The 25,867-nt window shown below is 57.4% G+C and overlaps 1 protein-coding gene across 2 annotated transcripts in view; it reads left to right on the forward strand.

Annotated features, from left to right (window-relative positions):
• Window positions 1-25,867, forward strand: part of SHISAL1 (shisa like 1) — a 78,987-nt gene that overhangs the window by 14,079 nt on the left and 39,041 nt on the right. For both annotated transcript variants that reach the window (XM_010983444.3, XM_064491380.1), the window contains exons 2-3: window positions 13,768-13,863; window positions 17,310-17,523. In XM_010983444.3, coding sequence (XP_010981746.2) covers window positions 13,800-13,863; window positions 17,310-17,523 — 278 coding nt within the window. In that variant the 5' untranslated portion in view covers window positions 13,768-13,799. The remainder of the gene's footprint in view (window positions 1-13,767; window positions 13,864-17,309; window positions 17,524-25,867) is intronic.

The raw sequence follows: 25,867 nt of genomic DNA on the forward strand, positions 1-25,867 counted from the left end.
AGGACCCCACTGGGCCTGTTGGCTACCTGGAGAGCTTGCCGCCTGCTCCCCGAGTGTGGACAGGTTAGCACACAGCCTCCGGGGCAGGAGGCGCAGGCCTCCAGAGAGCCTGCGTTTCCAGGCAGCTCCCAGGAGATGCGCCAGGCTGCGGACTGCACTCTGGGTACCAAGGGGTTTAGAAAACTGAGCTGCCTGGTTTTGTTAATAAAGTTTTGTTGGAACACAGCCTCCGCCATGAGTCCGTGTGGCCTCCGACTGCTGTCCTGCTGTGACGGCAGAGTTAAATCATTGTGATGAGGCACCCGGCCCACAAAGCCCGTGACCGCTACTGTCTGGCCCTTCACAGAAAAATTCCCAGTCTCTGATCTAGCACAGTGGTTCCTGAACTTGAGGGTGTACCAGAATCCCCTGGAAAGCTGGTAAAACGCAAATCCCTTGCCCCCACCCTGGTTCTAGTCCAACAGGTCCCAGCTGGCCGGACATCTCGTGTTTCTCACCAGCTCCCAAGCAGAGCGCAAGACCACACTGCGGGCATGTGCGGTCCAGCCACCTCCGAGGTCTCTCCCAGCAGTTTCCATTCACTCATCCTACTCTAAACATCATCCTCATCAGACAGAAGGGAAGCCAAGGGTCTGAGAGGTCCCTTGCTTCTCCAAGGTCCTGAGCTTATAAACGCTGGCTCTTCCCCGTCACATGCTACACTCTTCACCCAATACCTCACCCCAGGCACAACACCCCCCAGGGCTCACCGTGCCCCCGCTGGGTTACCTGGCTTGGTCTGTTCCATATTGAGTTCCACACCAGGGCCTGCCGTTAGTAACAGCGACCCCTTGGCAAGTCAGAGTGCTCTTGTTCTCCTTGGGCTGGGAGAGCGTGATCCTGGGAAGTCAGGATGTCAAGGGCATGGCCGAGAGCGCTTGGCGCCTGGTGGGGGCTTTGCTGCCTCCCCCTTCCCCAGCATCTGCAGTTGGTGGTGGGTTCAGTTACCAGCATGTGTTTGGAGTCATTACCCCCAACAGGCTGAGACCCGGGCTGCCACCCCTGAATCACTGATGTCACTCTGTGAATGACAAGGTTACCTTGCACACGGCACCCGCTTCATGTCTCATCTTCCTGTGACCTGGGAGGGTGGGGAGGCAAGACTCCCACTTACAGAGGAAAAGCCGAGCTTCCCTGTGGCCAGGTGGCCTGCCCAGGCAGGTGACAGGTGGCGGTGGGGTTCCGTGCCTGGGTTATGACATGTCGGTCCACCTGGTTCGGGCACTTTGCTGAGTATAGGAGGACCTTTCATGACCAGCACCCCCAATTTATAGATGAGGAAACTGAGTCACCGAGAGCTTATGACCAGGAAGCACTTGAAGGGGCCGGGTGACCGGGGCTCACAGGGAGGAGGCTGGGAGTCCATGTGAAGACAAATCCTTACTGGAATCGGAAAATCCCAGCACCGGGGATCCACCTCCCTGAACCCACCACCCAAGGTGATGGCCAGAACATGGGCCCCTGTGCCCTCACCCACCCCCAGTCCCCGCAGGGCCCACCACGACCCACACTGCCCTCTGTGCCTTGGTCATGTGCATGCTTCACAGCTCTTTTTAGCTTCCTAAGGTGATGGTGCAGATTGTAATCTGGGGACCTAAGTTTCTCCCCCAGCCCCAGGTTGCTAAAACGCCCCGTGACATTGGTGTGGCTGTGGTTCACTTTGGCAGCTGCGGAGCGTTCGGTGTTTGGACTTCTGCTCCGCGTCCTCCCGTCTTCCAGCTGGGCTGTCTGCAGGGTTTTCCTCTCATAAATGGTGCTGCCGAGAACATTCTCGTACCTCGTGCCCGCCAGTCAGCAGGGCCTTCGCTGAGCCTGGAGGGGCGTTAGCGCTGCTCATCACACGGTCACGGAGGACCCACTGTGTGCAGGAGGACGCCGTGACAGTAGCCTCCCCTGGGCCTCCCTGAGCTTGCTGTGGGTCGTGCTCCCTCCAGATCTGACTCCCCAGCCCCCCAGGTAAAGAGGAACTTCTCCCGCGTGGCGGCATCACCAGAAGTAAACGTAGTGACGCGGCTGCACTTTCATATGACGGCGCACCCGGCTCAGAGGGGGGAAGGGACTCGCCCAGGGTCACACGGCTGAGACGTGGCAGAGCCTGTGCGTTCGGACCCCAAGCTGAGGGCCCTCCCTTTCGGTTCTCTGCTGCTGTGCTGAGCCTCAGACCAGAGGCAGGAGGGGAAGCCTCGTTACCTGGCTGAGCGCTGCCCCCAAACTGGTCCCGTAACTTACTGCGCTGAACGAACCCTCGCCTCACTTTTTGTGATTGGTCCCTCTGCCAGGAACGCCCTCCTGCTCTCCCCTGGAGCCCACTGCCAGACCTCCTGAATTGAGTCCCAGCTCCACCACCAACTCGCTGGGTGACCCAGGACAAGTTACTTAAACTCTGTGTGTCCCAGTGTCCACATCTGTAAATTGAGGCTAATCACAGCATCTCCCAGTCGTGAGGATTAAGTACACACCCGCTCTTCCAGTCCCACCAGCTGCTTTTCCTGAGCTCCCGTGGCCCCCTGGTTTCCCCAGCACAGCACCAGTCACTCTGGGCCACCACTGTCCACATGGATGGTGACTAGGTAAGGGGCACCCAGGCCTGTCTGAACTTAGCACTCTTTCTGCCTTAAGCAGAGCACCTGTGTCTTCAGGGGACAAGGAAGGCGGTTCATCTCTGGCCCAGCTCAGGCCGGGCAGGATTCCAGCGATGGGCGCGAGGCAGACTGAGCCGGCTTCCTTTGTAGGCTGGCTTTAAATGCCACCGTAGCACTGGCCACCACGGAAATGCCAGTTGAGGGCGGAGCAGAGGGACAAGACACAGAAAGCCTGAGTGTGGAGACGGCTGTGGGCTGGGGCGGTGCCCGGGGAGACCCGGCTGCTGGGCCTGTGGGCCCTTTGTGTGCAGATGTGCACATGATGTGTTTCCAGCAGCCGCTGGGATGGGCAGCCCTGCCTGGATAAGAAGTTCCCTGCTGCTGGCTGGGGTGGGCTGGAGCGGCATGGAGAGGAGACCTAGGGAGTCAGCCCAGCTTTGGAGTCAGGTGGACACACCCCCTCCATAGTCTGTGTTTCCGTCCTCAGAGGGCAGGGGGCTGAATGCGCTCACGGATGCACCTCCCGGGGCAGTGCCTGGCGCAGAGGACGGGCTCCAGCTGTGGCGTCACTGACCCGCACTTGATCAAGGAGCTTGAGGGCCCTGTGGGGAATTCACACATACGGTCTCTCGTGGCGTGAAGCACTAGCTAGATGCGCCCCTGCAACCCCAGGTCAGCTGCTTCCGAGCTGTGAGACCTTGAGGGGACACCCTCAGTTTGCTCACCTGTGAAATGGGACTCAATGACGTGCTGTGAAGACACAAAGCCAGGCAGACCTGAGCCTGGCTCCGGGGACAGTCCCCACGTGGCAGCCCCAGGCGGCCCTGGCCCTGAGCTGGGCTCGCACTGCCGACGTAGGGCCAGGGCCACCTCCCAGTTCTCCCTGCCCCGGAAGAACCAGCTGCGTGGCTTTCTGCACAGACCAGCTACCATGCTCCTTTGCCTATACAAGGCCTGGCTGAGTCGCTCTCATTTTATTGGGGTTTAGGGTTGATAGTGATGGAGGAAGGCCGGCAGCTGGAGGGGCAGGGTTTCTGGTCTCTGCATCCCAGAGCTGAGCAGATAAGGGCGTCCCCGAATCCACGCTGTACGGGGGCACGAGTTCCTTCAGGAGCAAACTCTCATTAAGCCCAGGCAAAGCCAGGGTCCCTGCCCTGGACAAGTGCCCCGGGGGTGGGGGGAGCACAGCAGGCCACAGAGACCCTCAGGCCCAGAGGGATGTGAGGGTCCCCAGTGAAGGGGAGGCGGGGGGAGAGCAGGCTCTGGGCGGAGGGGCTGGGAGCCCTGTGCGGCGCACAGTTGCTGGCACCGGGACCCCCTGCTCAATCCCAGCTCCTCTGCCGCAGGCTGTGTGACCGCAGGCAAGTTGCTGACCATCCCTGTGCCTTAGAGTCTTTGCGTCAAGAGCCTCACACAGAGGGCGGGTGGGAATAGAGGCTCAGATGCTGGGACAAGCTCCATGCTGTATGGACCAGTGAGGGAGAACAGAGGAAGTGGAGGGAGGGGCATGCCGGTCCCACCTGGACCGACTCCAGCCCCCTTTTCCACCTCCCATTCTCCCTTCAAGCTCTTCCCCAGATTCAGCTGCCCTCGGGGCCCTGCCCTGATGACCTGGAGCCCATTCCCATCTCCTCTTCCCGCCCAGATCCCCTAGATGCACACCCTGCTGGCCAGTCCAGCGTGGCCAGCCAGAGGATGGGGAAGACAGACCCCGGGGCCCCCTCAGGGTCATGGCCGGCCCCTGCGAGTGTCGGCCAGTGCCTCCCTCCCTCCCTCCCCTCACTCGTCAGATTCAGACATAAGATCTGCCTGCACAGAAGTCCCAGCACACAGTAGGTGTTCAGATGGCTCTCCTGTCCCCGCCTCACTTGTCCTCTGCTCTGCTTCCCGCCCCTTCCTCACCTGAGAGGGCTGAGACCCTGTTTATGGTGGTCCTCGTGAGTTGTGGGGGTGGGCCCCGCAGAGGCCCATCAGCACCTACTATGTGCCGGGAGCACTCACCAGGCCTCGCCCGCCGCTCTGGCCTTGTCTCCCTGCTCCCCCCTCTTTCCGCTCCTGCTGTGCCAGACTCGTCCCCATCCCGGAGTGCTGTCCCACCTCTTGGCCTTTGCATGTGCCAGTTCCCTGCTGGCAAGCTCCCTCCCCAGGCCCCCCAACCTGGTCTGGATGAGCCGGGGACCTGTCGGATCTCCTGTTCCTCCGGGGCACCCCCGACCCAGACCAGGTCAGGGTGCTCCTCTGAGCTCAGACGCACCGAGTCACCGCATGTATGAATTAGGTGGGCTTTACAGGGGTGGGACGGGTCTGTCCAGCCCACCAGTATCTGTAGTCCCCAGCCAGTGCCACCCAGCATTACACTCGGTGTGGAATGAATGAATGAATGCCTCCATCACCTCCTCGGCCCCTCCCAACACCCCTCAAGGTGGGTGCGTTACCCCCACTTATAGATGGGAAACAGGCTGGGCTCCGGCTTCTCTTCTTCCCAGAGAAAGAGGGTCCCTTGGGCCGAGGCCCCTCCCACAGAGGGAGGCTGGCATCGGGGCTCCGAGAACTGGGAGAGAAATCCCGGGCTGCCCTTCGACAGCCTGCGTGCCTGTCTTTCCTCTCCCAGCCCTGACACTTTAAGTGATTCATTCTTCATGTGATATTTTTATGTTTCTCCAGTGGGAAAAAAATGCCCCTGGGATTTCCAAGGGTTGTTTTATCTCCATGATGTAGCCAAATAATTCGGGAGAACGGATAGAACAGAGGGCCTCACGAGGTCTCAGCGACACCCTCCCCTTAACCACTTGCCCTGAGACCTGGTGTGGCCCCAAGAGGGGCAGAGCATCCAAGCCTTGGGCTTTGCAGCCCAGCCTCTCCCAGCTGTGTGCCCTTGGGCAGACCTCTCCCCTCCCTGGGCCTCGGTTTCCTCACCTTTGAGACGGGGAGGGCAGCTGTGCCCCCTTCAAGCACTCAGGAGAGTGACACGCACGGAGGCCTGCGTGAGGGCAGAGGGGGCCCGGCCGGGGCCCAGGACGGGACCGCGGAAACAAGCTGGGTTTAGAGCTTGAACCCAGAGCCTGGTGGGTGGAGGTGGGGGTTGGGATGTCGCTGAGGACTGAGAGCTCTTCGGGAGATCAACTAGAATGTTGTCCTGTGGGAGGGATTTGGGGGGCAGGAGTGGTTTCCGAGTTGGTGGTGACCTGCACGATGTCCCGTGGTCCTGCTGACAAGGACACCCCATGCTGCGGTGTGCAAACTCTCCTCTTCCCTCCGGAGTGGACCCTGCAGTAGCCCTGTGGAGCACGTGGTGTCATGTCTGTCTGATATGGGGACAGTGGGGCTCAGGGGATGTACACTCAGGACTCTGAGCTGTCCCACCTGGGCTACCCTGGACTCTGGGGGACCTAGCCCTCTGGAGCCCTGGAGCTGGGGTTTCTTGGCTTAGGTGAGTGGCTGCCACCGTGAGACTGATGCCCAAGGTTGCTGCTGGTGTTGGCAGTAAAAGCTGACACCTTGTCTCAGTAGAAGTCAGGCTGAGCCTCTGCCTGCATCTCCACTGTTCCATCTGAAAGTTTGCTCTTTGCAATAAAGTGAACCTGGCATCTAGGCCTAAGAGTGTTGACGGTGAGTGTTGCTCTTTGGGGAGCAAACATTCACTCAGCACCTACTGTGCGCAGAGCATCCTCTGCGGGGGATAGAGGGGCATGGAAGTCCCCTCCCCACTTCAAGGAGCTGGTGCCTGGCAGGGAAGCAATTAACCAGCAGGCGGGGCAGCAGGCAAGTAGTGCTCACTGAGGCACCAGCCAAACAGGAGAGGGGGCTAGCTCGGTAGGCGTGGCACTCAGGCACACCTTCCTTTGCTTGGGGGCACCGAGCAGCATCTCAGGTGCCTAAACCATCGGCTTTGGAAACGACAGTGGGCAACATCAGTTAAGAGGCATTTACAGAGCACACCTGCTAGATGTGCTGGGTGCCCTGCTAACCCTTCTGGTCTTTTTTTTCTTCAATACCCCAGCAAGGCGGGGGCAGGGACAGGCCTGGTTTCCATTTTACAGATAAGGAAACTGAGGCCAGTGAGATAACTTGCCTAGAACAGTCAGCTACTTAGCGGCAGCACTCAGATTCCAGGCCAGGGGAGACGGACTCAGAAACCTTTGTCGTTTCCCCTACCGGCACCCACCATGAGCCCCTGCTTGGAGTCAGACAGACTTGAGTTCAAATCCCATCCTGCCAGCCCCTCAGTTCCAGATAAATCGTGCCGGCTCTCTGAGCTGCAACTTGTTTATCAGAAAAATGGAGATGATGATGCCTGCATTCATTCAACCAATCCAACAAGTGTTTATAAAGTGCCTACTATGTGCCGGGCCCATGCTGCCTGGTGCTGAGCCCAAACCAAGCAGTGGCAGCAGGGCCAGCGACTTGTTTATCAGAAAAATGGAGATGATGATGCCTGCATTCATTCAACCAATCCAACAAGTGTTTATAAAGTGCCTACTATGTGCCGGGCCCATGCTGCCTGGTGCTGAGCCCAAACCAAGCAGTGGCAGCAGGGCCAGCTTCACGGTGTGTGATCGGGGTAGTCGCACAGGGACCCAGGCTCGGAAGGGCCCACGCTTGGTTTAATGCTCTGCTGTTGCTGAATTGCTGAAGAGTTTTGAACAGAAATGGTTCTCTGCATTTTTCATTTGCACTGGGCCTGGCGAATTATGCTGCCGGTCTTGGGTCCCTGTCCTTGTCCAGGTTACAGTCTAAGGGAGCTGATGGACGCTGCTCAGAGGGAGCCCCTGTGCCAAGCATGCAACTATAAACAGCCATCTGTGTTCTGAGGAAAGGTGGACAGGCCGTGAGCACACACGGCAGGGTCCTCAGCCTCATGCAGGGGTCAGGGGAGGCCTTGGAGGACACAGGCTCTGGGGGACTCATCTGAAACTGCCAAGTGACTGCTGGCTGTGCAGCCCCAGCTGCTGGAGAACGTGTCGCCGTCTGGCCTGTGTCCATCTGTCCTTCCGTGTGTGTGCTCCGGCCACCTGGCCTGGCTGCCCTGCCGCTCCCTCCGCAGGCACCGGGGGGTCAGGAGGACGCACTCTGGCCTTGCTTCCCACAGGTGCTATTCCTGGACTCTGGTTTCTGAGTGAGATTTCATAACCTCTCAGTGGACATTGTCCTAAAAACAAAAGTTCGCAAACTCAGAATTGGGTCTGCAAGGCCAGGAAAGGCCCTGGAAGCCCGGGGACTGGCTGGAGGGTAAACATCGCCGCTGAGACAGTGTGTGCTCCCACAGGTGCGCCGGTCACACGTGTGCCCGTGTGGGCTGCGGGGGCGCGTGCACGCATGTTCACGCGTGTGTTGCAGACACGTGTGCACGCGTGTGCTGCCTGCGGGTGTGAACACACTCATCTGTGCCTGGAGACAGGGCACAGGAGCAGACCACGGGTTTGAATCCTGGCTCTGGCCCGCCCCTCCCTCCTTGTCCCCACCCTGGGGAGGGCATTGGGACAGCCTAAGGGTGTAGGCAAGCCGGCTTGTCAGAGTCAAGTGCTCAGCACGCTCCGGCCCAGGGCCGGCCCCGGGGCTGGCAGCTGCTCTCCCCGGCGTTAGCTCCAGCCCCCGCCTCTTGGGCACCTACTGCCCACAGGACGGTTTGTGAGGCCTCGAAGGGCTCTGCCCCTGTTTAATTACTAACTCGCAGCACTCACACTATGACGAATGGTAAGAAGAATGTCCAGGCTTGATTTCTGATTCACCATGGAATCCATTGCTTCCTGACTCTCCCCAGGCCACAGTCCCGTGGTGGCCAGACCCGGTCCATCTTGTTTGTGGCTTAACCCCACGCCCACCGGCACCCAGCCCTGGGCGTGGCCCCCAGTAGAGACTGTCATGTGTGCATTGATGAGCATCCAGAAGATGACCCTGGGCAGTGGGGATGGAGAGGGCGAGCAGCAGCCCAGGCTGCTTCCTGGACCTGCGGGCACTGGAGCCAGGCCTGGGGTAGGTCTGATTTGAACACCAGAGTTGGGGGGAGAGATGTCCAGGGAAGGCCCAGCCTGAGCAGAGGGCCTGACTCCTGTGCTCTGCCACCAGCGACCGGCACCCAGGAGGCTGGGACAGGACCCGTCCTCACCCCGCCACGGGGATGACCGCAGAGCTGCAGCCCTGCAGGGGAGGGGCCAGGTGGCATGTGTTTGGGTGACCAGTGTGTAACTAGTCACGTGCCCTCCTTTATTCTCGATGTCGGGAAATGCAGGCTCAGGTGGCAGGGTCTAAAGGCCAGTCCCCTGCAGCAGCGGTCTGGGTTCTCAATGCCCCGCCTGCCACCTGCTTTTCTCTAACCCCAGTTTGCTCTCAGGTCGAGACACAAACCAAGCAGGCAGCGTGCTCTCGCCCATGCCAGCCTCCAGAGCCCACCCAGAGGTGCATCAGAGGGAGAACTCTGAGAGTCGGGGACCTAGCTGACCCCAGAAGCTGGGTCCAGGCTGCCTGCCTGCAGGAGAGGGGAAGGGTGTCCCCAGCCTGGGGAATAGGGTGTGCAAAGACCCAGGGGAGAGGCAGATCCCAGAGGCTGGAGTGGAGGAGCAGAGAGAGTGAGAGGCGGCAGCGAGGGTCAGACCACACGGGGCCTCCGGAGTGAGCACGGACTTGAGCCTGCAGCTGCCCCGACCCCTCAGGAGGTGTGGGTGGGTGGGCGAGGCTGGGGCAGAGGCAGCTGGCTGCAAGGAGCACACCCCACAGACATTTTTGGAGCGCCAGCCCCATCGCAAGTGCTCTGAGGCCTCCCTTCAGCCAGTCGTCGCAAGGACTCTGTGGATGTGATACTATTTTTATCTCCTTTTGGGGGCCGAGGAGACTGAGGGGACTTGTCCCAGGTCATATGGGTGTGGTTACAGAAGAGGGGGGCCGGGCAGGGTGGCCCAAGCCCAAGGCCCAACCTCCAGGCCGTGCGGCCCTCGGCCTTATCCAGGCAAGAGGTGATGCTCTGGGCCACACCCAGGGGAGGTCAGGTGGGCTGACAAGGGGTCTGCTGGCAACCAAGAGAGGGTGTGGGATCTCCTGGCATCGGGCCAGTGGCCCCCAGGCGTGGGGCCTCCAGAGAGTCCGTGGCAGAGCCCCTCACACAGCACCGAGGGCCCGCCCGCCAGCCCTGCCTCCCTCCCCCCGCCCTGCCTAGCCCGGCTGACGTGAAAGCAGGCTCTGCTGTTGTTGCTGGTGGGGTTTAATTCATCTTTCTCGGCTCTGTTTCTCTTCACATGCCCTCCTGCCTCTCCTCTCAGGCCTCGCCAAATTCGGTGTTTAAAAATAATCCTCGGATCTGGGCACAGCACTCCCTGGCTGACCCGAGGGGTGGACGCGGAGATGCGCGCCTGACTTGTGATCCTGGAGGCAGCCAGAGCGTGGGGAGTCCCGCTCATCCAGAATGTTCTACCTGTTCTTTGAGTTTTATTGTTGGTCACAAGCTACCATTGTGGATAGTTTACCAATTTTCAGAGATGGAACCTGGGACCATAAATCGAATCTGTCCACGGTAAACGTGCTTCTGGGGGGGAGGCGGGAGGGGGGAGGGCTCGGGAGGCCCTGGAAGCTCCTATAGTGCCGGGAGGGAGAGCAAATATGGAGGCCGGACTTGCTTCCTGTCTGAGCCACTGAGTGGCTATGTGACCTCAGGCAAGTCACTTCACCTCTCTGAGCCTCAGTGTCCTTCTTTACCAGATGGGAGGTTGATGTCTACCTCATCAGGCCGTGGGGGATTATCTGAGATAACACGGTGAAAAGCCAGCATCCAGGACCTGTAAAGAACTCAGCTGGTATAAGCCAGACCCGGGACAGCAGCCCCATGGCTACAGCCCCCAGAGCAGGGCCGGGCCCGGTGGGGCGCAAGGAGGGGCATCACTCTTTCAGCCCCAACTCCTGCCTCTGCTGGAGAGGCTTTCCCAAAACATCACCAGTGGGGAGGTCCCAGGGGGCGGCACCTGACAGCGTGACATGCCCAGGTTCCCCGCTGCAGACCCCCTAGAGGGGTCGCGGTGAATATCAGTGTTGTTGATGGCGTGACCCTGCAGCCGGCCCTCTCGTGGAAACCTAGCACAAATGGCAGCCATGGCATTTCTAAAGCAGCCTTCCGACCTGGCCAGGGATAGAGAACCTGGCTTCCAGCTTTGCCGTCTCAGGTCGTTTGAAATGGAATTTTTATGTAAATGCCCAGTGACGCACAGTGGGGTTTTCTCTCCACCACGGGTTCAGCCTTCAGTGCTGGCACTGAGCTGCCTTGGGGACCTGGGGTGGTAGGGCAGTCCCCACCCCCACCCGGAGGCCCCCACCCCAACCTCTGCCCCACAAATGGGGCTGTGGCTTCTGTCACCTGTTGAGGCAGCCACAGGTGGGCATGAGGGGCCCAGCTGAGCGGAGGCGACTGAGCAGACCACGAGGAGTGCCCTGTTGGACAGGGGACGGACGTGCAGTGCGTCACCAAGGCGGGGCACACCGGAGCTTGGTGGACCACACATCCACAACAGACCTGGGGGCTGCTGTTGATCCAAGCATGAGGCTGGTGCCCCCCGCTGGCTGGCTCAAGCCCAGGCCTATCATGGTCCCTAGAGGAGGGCAGGAGGACCCATTGCATAAGCTGGGGGATGCCTTCACCCAGCACATCCTGAGTCCCTAAAACCCAGCCCAGAGACCCTAGCCTAGAGTAGGGGTTTGCAAGTGAATATTTATGAAGGGAATACATGAATGAATAAATGAATTAACATGTTAATAAGAGAAGAGATGGAATACAATAAGCCTCAGTGGGGTGACAAATTTCTTCCAGCTGATGGAATCAAGGCAGGCTTCCTGGAGGAGGTGGCATTAACATAGCTTCTAAGGTAGTGTAGGATTTGGACTCACAGGAAAGAGGAGGGCACCCCAGGTGTGATTAGACAGCCTCCCCCAATACATGCAGGGCTTATAAGTATGAGCAGCAGGAGGGAGGGCAGGGCACATGACAGAGGTGGACCCCCCCCACCCCCACCCCCACCCCAGCATTTGTTCAGGGAATCCACTCTCAGACTGGAGCCCCGGCTCAAAAAGTAGGTAGCCCCAGCCTTCAGGGGCTAGAAGGGCACAGATTCTGGAGACCTGTCTCAGCCCTCAGGGGGCCCTCTGCTTCCCCATCTGTGGGATGGGGCCACATTGCTGGGGGAGAGGCATCTCGGAGACAGCACCCACCACCACCCCAGTGCGTTTTCCAGGGCTGATCCTTAGGTTTCTCCAGTATGAAATCCTTTCCTAAGCACTTTCAAATGCTTTAATCTCCTTCATCCTCCCAGGAGGGCCCTGAGGGAGGCGGGGAGGAGGACCAGGCTCCGAGCAATTAAACAGCTCACAGTCCATAGGGGTAGAGAGGCCTTCGTGCAGAGGAAGGAGGGGCACCCTCCCCAGGGGCTGACACCGACGTCACCACCATGAGTAATCGCCATATTAAGGCATCTTACCGCCAGGCCACCCCCTTTTCTTATTCTTGCTTACCAAACTCAGGAGCAGCACCTGACGCCCTCGGTGCCTCCCTGCTGTCCATGCTGTTGGTGAGAAGACCAAGGCCCCAGAGCAGGGCGGGACCTGGCCGTGAGCATCCTGTGTTCGGCCATGAATCTGGCACCGTCTCCTTGTTCTGAAGCTTCCGGCCTCTGGGTTGACCCTGGGTTGCCTCTGCCTGCCACCACCAAGCAGGATTCAGAGCTGCCTTGGACCCACACCGGTGTCCCAGAGCTCTCCCAGACCAGGGGTTCCGTGAGGCAAGGGGGTGGTGTGCACCACCTCGCCTTGCCCAGAGCTTGGCACATAATAGGCGCTCAGCAAATTAATTCCCAGCCACATGCAGCTACAACCCAGGCAGGGCTCTCAGTGGGCCATGCCGTGCACACGGACGACACTTGGGCCTCCTCCCCAGCCTCCATTCCCAAACCCCTTAGGGGAGGGGCTGGTAATAGCGAGGTAACCTGTCGCTTCAGGTTTGTCCTGAGGCTTCAGCAACCCGATGTAAGGTGGATACCTTAGGTGGCCTGCTGCTACCTGCCCTTCCCCCCACCCCCCACTGACCTCCCCACTGCTCCCACCTCAGGGCCTTTGCACTTGCGGCCCCGTCACTCTGCAGCACTTCCTCCAGTCACCACCGTCCATCTCCAGAACTCTGTGATCTTCCCAAACGGAAACCCCGTCCCCATGACACGCTCACTCCCCACTTCCCTCCCCCAGCCCTCCTCCCTGCCTCTGTGGACTTGCCTGCTTTGGGATCTCACATGAGTGGGGTCATAACAGTACTTGTCTTTTTGTGTCTGGCTTATTTCACTGAGTGTAATAACCTCAAGGCTCATCTATACAGCAGTCTGTGACAGAACTTCCTTCCTTTTTAAGGCTGAGTAATGTTCCACTATTATAGGACCTCCCGCCAAGTCGTGTTTACTTGTCACCCACTCGCCGACCACATGGGTCATTGCCACCTTTTGCTATTGTGAATTGCACTGCTCTGGGGGGTTCAAGTATCTGTTTGAATCTCTGCTTTCAGCCTTTGGGGTGTAACCCCAGGGGCCTCGTAGCATTTGAACTACTCATCTGTTTGGGGGCTATCAGCCCTCCCCAGTAGAATGTAAGCCGGGGCAGGGACAGCTTCTATTGAGTTCTGTTTCCAGTTGATTTAGTTCATTGCTGTGTCCCTAATGCCTGGAAGGGGCCGGCTCGATGCATGCTTGTGGGGGGTTAATGAAAGACACGGTTAGCGACACAGCAGGGAGACCTGGGTCCCGCAAGTCCCCACAGGTACACGAGCTCCCCACCAGTCGCCAGGCTCCCCAGTCATTCTCATTCCTGTGCACTCGGGCGCCCGCTCACCAGCCTCAGCCGGCCTCAGCCCACTGGTTATTTCCACCACCTGAGCCATCCGTCCTCCTTTGATTAAGTCTCATTTTGCCGTGAAAAGAAAGGGAGGTGACGGTGACTGGTGGGGGAAGGTCATTCATTCCAGAAAGGAAATTGGATGGTGGCGTTTCCATCATCCACAGCCCGGCCCCCTGCACCCAGCAAACCCACTTCCCTGCCGCGCCTGCCCGTCCCCACCGTGGGCAGCAGAGCCAGTGTCTGCACCACAGGCGAGACAGCCCACACCCGGCCTCTCCTGGCTCTCCTTCAACAGGCAGCTCTCGACGGATCCATGCAAGCCAAACGATGACCAGCTGTGGCCAGCAGCCCTTGAACGTGCTCGCCGTCCTCTCGCTGCTCATTTCCGCAGGTAGACCCTCCGTGACGCTGGGCGAGAGGTGGCGGGGGGGGGACAGGGACAGTGGTCCCTTCCTGGGGTCCGTGCCAGCCCAGTCGGGCTCCTGGGTGCTGATGGGGGTGCCTCGAGTCCCCTGCCCTGCTGGGGTCCCCCTCGTGAGAAGCTAACGTCCGATGCTGTTTGGTGAGAAGCCACTGTGTGCTGTGCCCCCACATGCCTGCCACGGGAGCTCAGCTGGAAGATTCTTGAGGACACTGTGGGGTTAAGGGTGGCTGATGGCCAAATTCAGTGATTTCTCTCCTGACCCCAGCAGGTCAGAGTCAGGCAAGGTTGTAGTCACCGCAGATGAGGTGACCGAGACTTGGCTAGCCTGAGACAACACAACCAGTGTTGGGGCTGGATTCTCACCCAGGTGGCGCGAGGCCGCCGCCCCCGCCCCAGCACCGGACTGGTCTCCCAGGCTGGCAGTCACCCCAGCAGGTGGCTCTCACTCTCCTGTTTACAGAGATGAACATAGACCAGGTTCTTGGGCTGCTCCAAAGTGAAGCTGGCCGGCTGGAGTCCACCCTACCTCCTGCCAGCAGGGGTGGCCCAGCGCGAGCCCTGGTCTGAGCCAGGTGCCTGTTCTCTCCGTCTCTTCCTCTGTCTGCCTCCCTTTGTCTCTGTGTCTCCCTCTGTCTCTGTCCCTCTTGTGTTCTTTCGCTCTGGCAGAGCTGTTGACACCGGCCTGTAGCTTCGGGCCCTTAACCCTTTGCTGGGGGGTGTGGCTCTGAAGGAGTCCCTGGACAGCAAAGCCAAAGCCAGGCCAAGGCCAAGGGTCTGGGGCCACGGTGCACAGCGCTCTTTCCGCACTGTTTTCCCTTGTATTAGCTTGTCTTGTCCTCGCTGTCCCCTGGGAGAGAACTCCTCACCCATTTCCAAGTGAGGAAACTGAGGCTCAGACCAGGAAAGCGACCTGCCCAAGGCCACACGGTCAGTGGACAGTCACCTGTCTGTGAAGTGATGGCCATGCTGACCCAAGCCCTGCAGACAGGGGTGGTACGTGCTCCTCTCTCTGGCCCCAAAACCCCAGGACCCAAGAGAGTCACTCTCCACTTGGTGATCCCTCTTCACTTGGGCCGGTTTTCCTGGCGACTCAGGACTTGCTGGCCTCCTAGCAGAGTCCCTCTGCCCTCGGGCCCCAGGCATGGCCCGAGAGCCACACTGTGCCCGTGACTGGAGGCCGGAAGTTGCCGCCTTTCATCGTCCACTCATTGACTTACACCTTCCCTGTTCCAAGCAGACCCTACGCTTTGCTGTTTACAAATGCTCCTTGGAGCCCCCGGCTGCTGGACCGCCGGTCTCTATCAGTGAGGGCAAGGAGAGGCTGTGATGGCCGGGTGACCCTGCGTGCTCCAGGATTCAGACCAGCTGTCCTGGCTCCTGGCCCAGGGCTCCTTGCGTTCCGGCACATTCTTCCTCAGGAAGCAGCCGTGGCCTCCTTGTAATTGCCAAATGGCCAAAGCAGGTGGTGCTGGCCATCCAGGGCTGGCCGGGGTGAGCCGCCAGGGGCTTCTCCATATCCGCTTCCCTGGCTGGGCCTCCCTCCCACCTCCGTCTCTGCACATGTGGCTCCTCCGAAGCCCAGCTCTCAGGCCCCCTCCCCGGCTCCATCCCCTCCCTGTCCACGGCCCAGCTGGCCCAGGCCTCCCAGTCCAGCCTCAGAGCCCCAGCTAGTCTTCCTGCCCAGCCCCTGGGATTGCTGGCACAGCCAGTTCCCTGCGAACTGAGTGTGAGCAGATTCACAGCAAGGCTGCCCCCTCGACCTGGACAGGGGCTGGACGGTGGCCAGAATTTGCTTCCCACCTCTGCCCCTCACCTCCAGCCTCCAGTGCATGCTTCTCCCAGGCCAGTGGGTCCCAAACCAAGCCTGTCGGCATCCCCCGAGTTAAGACTCAGGTTGCGCCCCGCCCCCCCAAGTTTCTAATTCAGAAGGTCTGCTGAGAAGCTCGAGAAACTGCATTTGTGACAAGTCCCCGGGGGATATGGGTGCGGCAGGTCAGGGACCACGTTTTGAGACCACTGCTCTCAGCCTCAGTTTTCTCCTCTGTACAATGGGAATAATGAGATTAAATGAGATGGTCCATCAACCTGAGGTTTATTTAGTGACCTCTGTGTCCATGAGGGGGTCTTCTGTTTCCCAAGGCCGAGGCTGAGAAAAGGGCCTGGAGGGCCCTTCGGACTCCTGAAAGACTGGAACCCTCTCCTGAAGTGGTCCTGCCCTGCCTCATGGAAGAGGGTGCTGTACTTTGCGGAAGGGGCACAGGATTACACAAGGCCCCCCAAGCCAGGCTCGGCGCTGCAGCACGTGAGGCCCAGAGGCCCACCAGCCAGCGCAGCCCCGCTGGGACTCCCCTCGGCAGCCCCGGGCGCTGGGAGCTGTGTGGGCTGGAGTCTAATCACCTCTCAGCAGAGACAGAGCTTTCAACTAACTGAGGCGCTTCTGCAAAACCATAACCTTTGTGGTTGGAGAAATGTATTCAGCCTGGGAAGCCCCTTTTGAGCGATACAAATTAGATACAGCAGTCCTTTTTATGAAGATACTAATGAAGCTGGAGACGGCGGCTCCAGGTTTTTTTCCATTGCCGTATTTGTTCAGGCTTTCACGCCTGTTTATCGCCACCGGCCCCGCTAGTAAATAGTGTCCTGGGCTTACAGCGCCATCGGTAGCTGAATAGGGGCCTCCGAGCTGGGGGAAAGGGGGTCCAAGGCCAAGACAGCTTTGTCGCCGTGAGCTGGGGCCACTGAGGCAGGCCCTTGGGGACCTCCAGGTCTCAGGCGCCAGCTTAGTAGAAGCCAAGATCCGGAGGGGACACTGCTTTGTCTACCGCGGGACCTGGTTCTGGCAGCCATGCCGCTCACCGCCCAGCCTGGACTTGTCAGTGAGTCCACATGGCGATGGAGGAGTGGAGAGGGCCCTGGACCTTGACTCTAGGCAGGCCTGGGTGGATTCCTGCTCCACTACAACTAGCCAGCTCAGGCAGGTCACTCTAGGCCTCCGAGCCTCGGTTTCTCCCTCTGTAAGGTGGGATCCCAGACCTGCCTGCTAGGATGGCCAAATGGATTAAATCTGCTTGAGCCTATGAAGCACACAGTAGGTGCTCAGTTAATGCCGTTTCCTTATTAAGTGCCTTCTGTGTGTAGAGCCCTTGGTGGGGTGATCCACGTGGGGCTTCAGATGCAGCCCTGCCTGCGAGGAGCCCCCAGTCCGCGCAGCACAGTGTAAGCAGGCCTGTAGTCGAGGCACGCCGGGGAGGTGACAGGAGTCAGAGCAGGCTTCTCGGCAGAGGTGAGGCTGGGCCACACTGGTCCACCAAGTCTTCCCAGCAAGGGAAGAGGTGAGCCAGACCCTAGGATAGGCCGACCAGGTCCTGCCCATGGTGAGGAGCCCCACTAAGCCCAGGGCCTCTGTTTTCCAGTCTTGTCCGCGCATTTCCGGGTCTGTGAGCCATACACGGACCACAAAGGCCGCTACCACTTCGGCTTCCACTGCCCCCGGCTCTCGGACAACAAAACCTTCATCCTCTGCTGTCACCATAACAACACGGTCTTCAAATACTGCTGCAACGAGACCGAGTTCCAGGCGGTGATGCAGGCGAACCTCACGGCCGGCTCCGAGGGCTACATGCACAAGTAAGTACCACGCCGAGGCCGCGGCCCCACTGCCCTGAGCACGCAACGAGCCAGGCTGCTGCCAGAACACCCCAGCTCCCAGGCAGCTGTTGGGTAACCAGTGCAAGGATGGGTGGACCTAAGAGTCTGGGAAAGTCTTCAGGTGATGGGTTTTCTGGCTTGTTCTGCCCTCTGGACTCTAGCCTTCTTGTCTGAGAATTGGGCACGTAAAAACTACCTCTCAGGACTGCTGTGGAATTTAAATGAGGTCAAGGATGTGGAAGGCTTTTGGGCGTGGAAGGTGCTTGGGCCTGGACTCCACAGGCCCCAAGTTCCTTTTTCACTCATTATTTGTTCAACAAATATTGGTTGACTTTCTTGACTCAGAGGTTAATCCCATGTAACCCCTTTCTTTAAGGTGATTAAAACACATGAGACCAGAGCCCTGACGGAGGGGATTCTCAGTGTAAAGAAAGAGGAGGAGTTTGCTGGTAGAAAAGCAGTGGAAATATGCTAAGTAAAGGCACATAGGATCAAAAAAAATCCACTTATTTCTCTTATTATGAGTGAAACTGAGCATATTTCACACATCTGAGAGTGTGTATTTCTTTTATTGTGAGCTAGCTGTTTATGTCCTCTGTTGTTGCCTGTTGAATTTTTGGCCTTTTTCTTATTTGTTTACTGGAACTCTTTATATATGAAGGAAATAGGATATATTGAAAATATTTTCTCTGTGTGTTCTTTGAATTTATGATGATTTTTTTCATCATGCTTAATTTGTAATTGTTATTTAATCTAATTGTACCCATTTTTTTCTTTTATGTCTTGTGGGGTTTGTATCATACTGAGAAAGGTTTTCCATACTCTGAGATTATTAAAAATTCCCTCATGTTTTCTTTTATGTTTTCACTTTTTGCCTTCAAATCTTTTATCTGTCAGGAATTTATTTGACTGTAAGTTTTTTAATTTGGATGGAAAGTAGGAATCCAACTTTTTTTTTCCCCCAAATGGGTAGACAGTTATCCCAACACCAATTATTGAATTGTCCATCTTCTCCTCACTGATGTGAAATGCAAACTTACCATATACTATAATATACTAAATTTGAGGATCTGGGTAGATTGTGATGGCTTTCACTGGTCTGTTCACACATGTGTTATACCTCTTTGGGTTAACTAGCTTTTGATATGTTTGAATGTCTTCTTAGTCTGTTCTTACAGCTCTTTGGTCATAAGAAGTTTAGAATTAGTTTGTGCAGTAGAAATCTAGTTAGTATTTTTTTACTGAGATTGCATTGAATTCATAGATTAATTCAAGGGGAATGGACTTTTCATGATGTGAAATATTCCTATCCAAGAACACAGTATGTCTTTCCATTTGTTCAAATTTTCCTTCATAGTGTTTTGGAGTTTCCTTCATACAGGTATTACACATATCTTTTGCATTTATTCATACTTACTTCTTTTCATGCTGCTATTGTATAATAGAGTCTTTCTTCCTCTATATCTTCTAACCAACTGCTGTTTAAATGATAAAACCCTGTGATTTCTAAATATGAATTTTTCACTCAGCCACCTTCCTGAAATTTCTTATCTTTGTAATACTTTTTCAGCTGATTCTCTTAGGTGTCCAATTACGCCATTTTGTAACAATGATAATTTTATCTCTTGCTTTCCAATTTTTGTGCCTCACTTCTTTTTCTTTTCCAGTCGTGCTGGCTAGTACCTCTAAAATCATCTTTAAAATTGTCAGGCAGTCTTACCTTCTTGGCTTTAATGGGGATGCTTCAGATATTTTCTCAATAAGCCTGAGGCTGACTCTTTGGAAGGATATATTTTTTTCATGATAAGGAAAAATTCACTTGGAAGGAGTGTTTGTTGAGTGACTGTTGAAGGGATTAGTGACACCACTGGGAGTGGTGGGGTGGGGTCTGAGCCTCCATCTCTCTGATGTTGGAGCTTGAATGTTTTGCTACCATGCCATGCTCCCTTGAGGGAAGTTGCCTCTTCCCTTTGGTCAGGCAGGAGATGCAAATCCCTTGACTGTCATCCAAATCTCTCCTCCTCCCACCAAGGCCAGCTCCCCCAGCCTTCCTTCCTCAAATGCACTGGTGCTTCCCCTGAATATCTTGCCATCTGCTCAGACCTTAGAATAATTCTATGTGAAGTAGTTCAGCAAGCTTTGTCTGTCACGAGGGCTGGAATCAAGCCTAGAACTTGACCTAAGCCTTTTATAAGACCAAAGACTAATTCCCTGAGTGCGGAGGGCGGTGCCAGGACTGGGGTTAGGACCCTGAAGTGTTGTAGTTGCCGGCTGAAAGCCAGGCAGAAGACAGAGGCTTAGCAAGGCGGCCAGACTTCTCCGAGGCTTCGGTGGGTGGTGACTGGGATCCTCATTCTGAAGCCCACAGGTTTCTGTGCTCTGCACATTTATACAAGACTCACACGGAATACTCCACCATTTCAGCACAGTGGGTCCTGTCTCCGGATAATGAAGAGTCTGACCACAAAACAAATCCCTTTTCTGGGGAGGCATGGAAACACTGAGGAATTTTAGCTTAGCTTTTATTCTGGAAACTCAGTGAGCATTTGCGGAGCACACGGCACGGGACTGGCTCTGTGCTCAACCCTCTGAAGGCACCTAGCAGCGCACCCTTAGCCCGCTTTACACACAAGGGAGGTGGAGCCTGGAGAGGCTGAGTAACTTGCCTGACTGAGGCAGCCAGTCAGGGTGGAGATGGGAGCTAACCAGAGTCCAGAGGCTGCTTTAATAAATCTGAGACTTCCACCGATGGAGGGCCTAGAGCAGCGACCCCTCTTTAGCACCGTGGACATCGGGGCCCTGGTCCTTCTTTGTGGGGGTCGCTCTGTGTGTTGTGGGACGCTGGCCACCACCCACTGGACCCTGGCTGCACCCTCTCCCCACTGACTGGATGTGACAACCAGCCACGTCTCCTGACGCTGCCGAGTGTGGCTTGCAGGATTTTCCCAGTTGAGAGTGCTGCTCTGGAGGGGTCCCTCCTCATTCAACCTCGCAGAGCGTCCCACCGCCCCCCGTCCCTCAGACACGGACAAACGCCCCGAGGGGGCCCGCGCCTGCCCAGAACTGGGTGTACCCCTCACCCTGGCTGCACTGCAGTCCCAAGCTTCATGAGGGAGGCGTGGTGCTTGGTCTCCCGCCTCCAAAAGTGTTTAAGAAGGTGGGAGCCACAGAGTTCAGAGGAAGGAACATTTCCGGGACGAGTTCCTTGCAGCTTGAATATGAAATGCCAGGGGAGCCGTGGGGAGAGGCAGCAGGAGCTGGTGGGGGGGTGATTCCTGGGCTGGGGGGCAGAGGGGGAGGAGCTTGGGTTTCCTCCTGAGGGCCGTGAAGGCTTTAAGCTGGATTTGTGCTCATGCGTGGTGCATGGGACAAGGACCTAGGACACCACAGAAGCCGTGAGGGTGACTTGGGCAAGGCTGAGGCCCCGCTGAGGGGAGGGGCCAGGATCACCCAGGAGATGACCAATCCAGAGCTCAGAGCAGAGGTGCTGGAGGCCCCCACTGAGCTGCCTGAGTTAGGGGGCCTTGTGGAGAAGGCCTGAGCCCAGGGAGCTGGACCAGGGCCTTGTGTCCAGCCAGAGCTTGGGTACAGAGGGGACAGCTGGAGGATGGGCCACAGGGAGTAGGAGGATAGGTCCGTGAAGGGGGTGGGACAGGCCTGCGTGGCCAGGAGGTCCTGAGTGCCCTGGGGATGTGAGGAGAGCCAGGTGGAGTCTGCCTCTGGGACCGTCCTGCCCTTTGGGCCTCTGACCACTCTGGGCAGGATGCCTGTGTTATCTCAGCCCTCACAGCTACTCTGAGAGGAAGGAAGAAGGGGCTGGGCCCAGGCTGGTGAAGTCACCTGTCCCAGCCACAGTCAAGGTCAAGGGACACCGGGACCCTAGTTCCAGCCAGTGGGCTCTGCCACCCCCAGGTGCATCTAGAAAGCAAGGGCTTGTCTGGCTGGGGGACGTGCCAGTCCTCAGCCGAGAGGCCAGATGTTCCAATATCCCTGAAGGTTCGTGCCTGCCGGCAGCCCATCCTTACAGACCAGCACAGCCGTGCCCCCCGCTGGGCTTTATGAAGACGCACGGGGGCCGTCAGCCACAAGGGCTGCCTGGCACACACCCGCCCCACCAGTGAATCAGCCGGGAGGCGGGGAAAAGGAGAGTGCTCTGATGACTTATTTATTTGTGTTTTCTGGAGGAACAGAATGGTCTGTTTTGGTTCTGGCTGCCTGGCAGAAAGACAGGCAGAGCGAAAGAAGCAACCTCGCCAAGCCCACCGCCACGGCGAGATGCCACTTGCAGCCACTCAAGCAGAGCCCCTGGTGTCCAGGAGTGTCCTGCACACCTCCCCGTGCCAGGTTCCAGAGGGATGCTAGCAGCAGCGACCGCCCAGGGCCTCCAGGGCACAGGGCGAGGGGGGTGCGGGGGGTCAGCGGTCAGCTCTCCCCGGGGGGCGGAGGTGGAGCAGACTGGAGTCCTGCGCAGTCTGTGGGTGTTCCTGCAGGCGGACGGCTGCTGGGGCTGGGCGCACGGGGCAGGAATCCTAGGAAGGCAGAAGGGCCCTCACGGCCTCGCAGGGGGGGTGATGGCGTGTCGCTCTTCTTGGGCTGCAGTGAAGCCTCTTTCCCCCACACTCTGTCCTTCCCCAGTGTCCAGAGGTGCTCCGGCCACGCTGACGGCCGACGTGTGGCAGCTGGTCAGGCCTGAGGACCTTACGTCACTGTCCAACATGCTTCGAGCTCTGAATCCAGCCTCTGAGCTGGGTCAGAAGTTTCTGGATGTTCTTGTCAGTCACTCAACCCTATCAAGCCCCGTTAGGCATAAAACCAACATACACATAGTCAGCCTTGTAAAGACTAAAAAGGTTCTCGAATCCGTGAGGTTTCCTAGTCTGAACTCACCCCACCAAGCCAGGGGTGGGGGACACATGAATGTTTATGGGCATTTATTGGACCTCCAGGGGCCTGACTTGCACTAAATCCTTTCATCTGAGTAGAGGTGTTATCTGTGAAGAAGGTCCCACTGGCCTCATTATGTCAAGGCTGAGGCACAGAGAGGGTGAAAACTTGCCTGTAGTCACACAGCACACAGTGGCACAGCAAGGTCTGGGGCAGGTGTATCAGTCATCCAGGCTCAGTTATGCTGAGATAATGAGCAGCCCCAGGGGCCCTGGGGCTCAAGACACAGAGGCTGATTTTTGACTCATACCCCATGGTTTCCTCGGGTCACCTTGTGGCTCTGTGCACGGAGCATTCTGTGATCAAGCAGTCCCCTCCAGGGCAGGATGTCCCCAAGGCAGAGGGAAAAGAGTGATGGTGAAATTACAAGGTGACTCTTAAGCTTCTGCTCAGAATCACTCTGACACTTTCGCTGACCTTTTTTTGGCCAAAGCACGTCACGTGGTCAAGCCTGTTGTCAGCAGGGCAGGAAGAGGTACAGGGACAGACCCCACGGGCAGGCCTGCAGGGAGGATGATAAGTATTTCGGTGGTAGTGGACTCTGATTCATTAGCCCCAAGACCACACTCCTCCACTGCACTAGACAATTTCAGTTCTACTGTGTGACCTTGGGCAAGTCACTTTGCCTCTCTGGGCCTAGATCTAGTGAGCACTCTCTCTGTGCTTTAATCCCAAGAGCCAGCACTCACTGGGTCCTTTCTCCTCCAGGCCCTGTGTCAGCTCATTAAGCCTCACAATCACACCATTAAGTAGGGCGAATTATTCCCATTTTCCAGAGGAGGAAAGTAAAGCTCGTTTTCCTGAGATCATGGAGAGAGAATTGTGCTGAGCTGGAATTTGAATCCACACAGGCCTGACCTCCTTGGCCCAGAATTTAGTCACCAGGGTTATCAGCTTGTCACACTGACCCATGTGTGGGCTCAGTGCTCAGATATTCTGGGTGAGGTTGGCTGAGGGGCCACCAGCCATCTCCTGGCCAGCCCCGGCCCAGCCATGAGCCCTGCAGCCATATTCCTTTCTGATACAGTGGCCTCAGGAACTCACCTCCTCCATCCTCGACTGGGACTGCCCATGGGTGGCGATGGAACTTCCATCTGGCCACAGCCAGCTGACGTAACTGCTCCTGCCCCCGGAAGGTCTTCAGTGAGATTCCTCCATCAAAGAAGGTTTTGTTTGTTGCTTGGGAAACACCAAAAGAATCTGAATCTGTAACTCTCCCAAAATACACTGAAAAATTGGTATCTGTGGCTTTGGCTGGCTTCACATCTTGCCCCATAAAACAACCTCCATTTTCTTCTGCCCTTTATAAAATGCATACACACACACACACACACACACACACACACACACACACACACACACACAAAACAAAAACCCCTGCATCTGGACGAAGTTAACTTCCAGATCACGTTTTTAAATTAAATTTTAAAAACCAGAATGCTTCCAGCCAGCCAGCCATGGAGGGCAGGCTCTGGAAGGTAGGGGAGCTGCCCAGGCTGGGCATATAAAGATAACCCGACCCTCGATTCAGGGAGCTCTGATCTTGAGATGCAGACAGTCCTACAAGGCAGCAAAGACAACAGAGTGTGTTCTGGGAAACCCAGTGGCTTTGGGAGCCCAGGGGAGGGATGGGACCTAACACAGGACATCAATGAAGGCTTCCTGGAGGAGTTGGTGGCAGCACTGAGACGTGGGGGCAGGGCCAGCTGCCTGCACAGGAGGGAGGGAGCAAGTTTCAGGCCAAGGAGCAATGTAGACAGAAGCGTGGAGGTGGCTTGTTTGCCCAGAGAACCCTGGGGGTGCCTGCCTTAAATGATATGATGCTGTGGTTGATGGTGTGTGCTCTGGAGCTGGACTGCGGCGTGCAAGTCCTTAGTGGCTGTGAGATCTTAGACATGCCTCTTAATTCTCTGAGCCTCAGTTTCCATCGTAGGATGGGGATGATGACAGTAATACTTCCTTCCATGTATGTTTTGAGTGTTGAATGGGCTGAGATGTGTAAAACGTTTACAGCCGTGCACACCAGCTGCTGCATGTGTTGCTATTATTATTTCTTAGTCCTGGTGGTTCTAAGCCCAGCCGCATTCCACCTCCCACCCCCAGCTGGCGTCATGGCCTCCCTCTCTGTGGGGCAGCATCTGCAAACAGCTGCCCACCTCTCCCTCCCTGCTCCCCTTCCTCAGCCCCCCGCGGCTGCTGCCATGGGAACCACCGAGGAAAACCTGATGCTTAGAGCAACTCTGTGGGGGCTACAGGGGAAGCTGCAGAGAGGGTGCTGGGGAAAGCAAGAGTGCCAGGGGCTGAAGCCATGTCCTCCTCCTCTGTCCATGTGGACGTCCCCCAGGACTCCAGCCTCAGCATGCCAGACAGGGCTGCTGGCCTCTATTCTCTGGCAGGACTTCTACATCCAGATATCTCCAAACGAAGCTAGCTTCCCCTTGAAATAAGGCAGTTTGGGGGCCTGAGCTATCAGTCATTCACACTTTAGTATGAACAAGCCCCTGGAACAGCTGCTGCTGCCGGCCTCCTAGAAGTGGTAGCTGGAGGTGGGGCCACAGAAGGGATCAAAGGTGCCACGATGCAGAATTGTTGGGTTACTCATTCCTCCAGCAGATACCAAGCCCCAAGCACCTGCCAGTCCTTCCTCCACTTGAGGTGCTCGGGACATGCAAAGCCTCCCCTCGAGGAGCCCCCAGGGTGGGGGTAGGAGGCATTCCATGCAGAGGGAATGTGTGAGCGAAACTCAGCATCCCTGCCTGGGCCCAGCCCTGGCAGGGGGCTGGAGGGCTCCGAGGAGGGCAGCCCCCGTCTCCCTGCAGAGGCCAAGGCTGGCAGGGGTGAACCAAGCTGGAAAGATCCAGAATCTGGAAACTGAGGCCGGGAAGGGCTTCACACCATCTCCTCCAGGCCCAGCGACACACGGCGTCCCCCGAGGCCACACAGCAGAGCCGGGCCAAGGAGGAACCAGAGCCAGGCCTCCTGGCTGCAGGCTCGTGCTCCCCAGCTTCAGCCACCACCTAGGGACCTGCCGTCGGGACCCAGGGCACCGAGGGGTGTCTGGTGAGAGTCAGGGCAGGTCCCTCCCACTGGGCTGTGGGCAGCGAGGCTGGTCGCTGGCTCTGCCTCCCAGTAGCTCCTCCTCTTCGCCACCCGCCAGCGCACACCCACCTGAGCAGATGCCCACAGCAGGCAGCAGATGGAGGCGGTGTCTGAGTGATTAATAAATCGGTCCCTTTAAACAGCCGCAATCTCAGGAGAGCACTGTTCAGCGCTCAGCAGCCCAGCTGCAGTACAAGTCCAGGAAGCAGCCCTCCCTGGGTGCCAGGGAGACTCAGACTGTACAGCACAGCTCGGGTGGTAGGGGAGGGCTTGAGGGGCA

This window comes from Camelus dromedarius, chromosome 11 (assembly GCF_036321535.1).
Source record: "Camelus dromedarius isolate mCamDro1 chromosome 11, mCamDro1.pat, whole genome shotgun sequence".
Lineage (NCBI taxonomy): Eukaryota > Metazoa > Chordata > Mammalia > Artiodactyla > Camelidae > Camelus > Camelus dromedarius.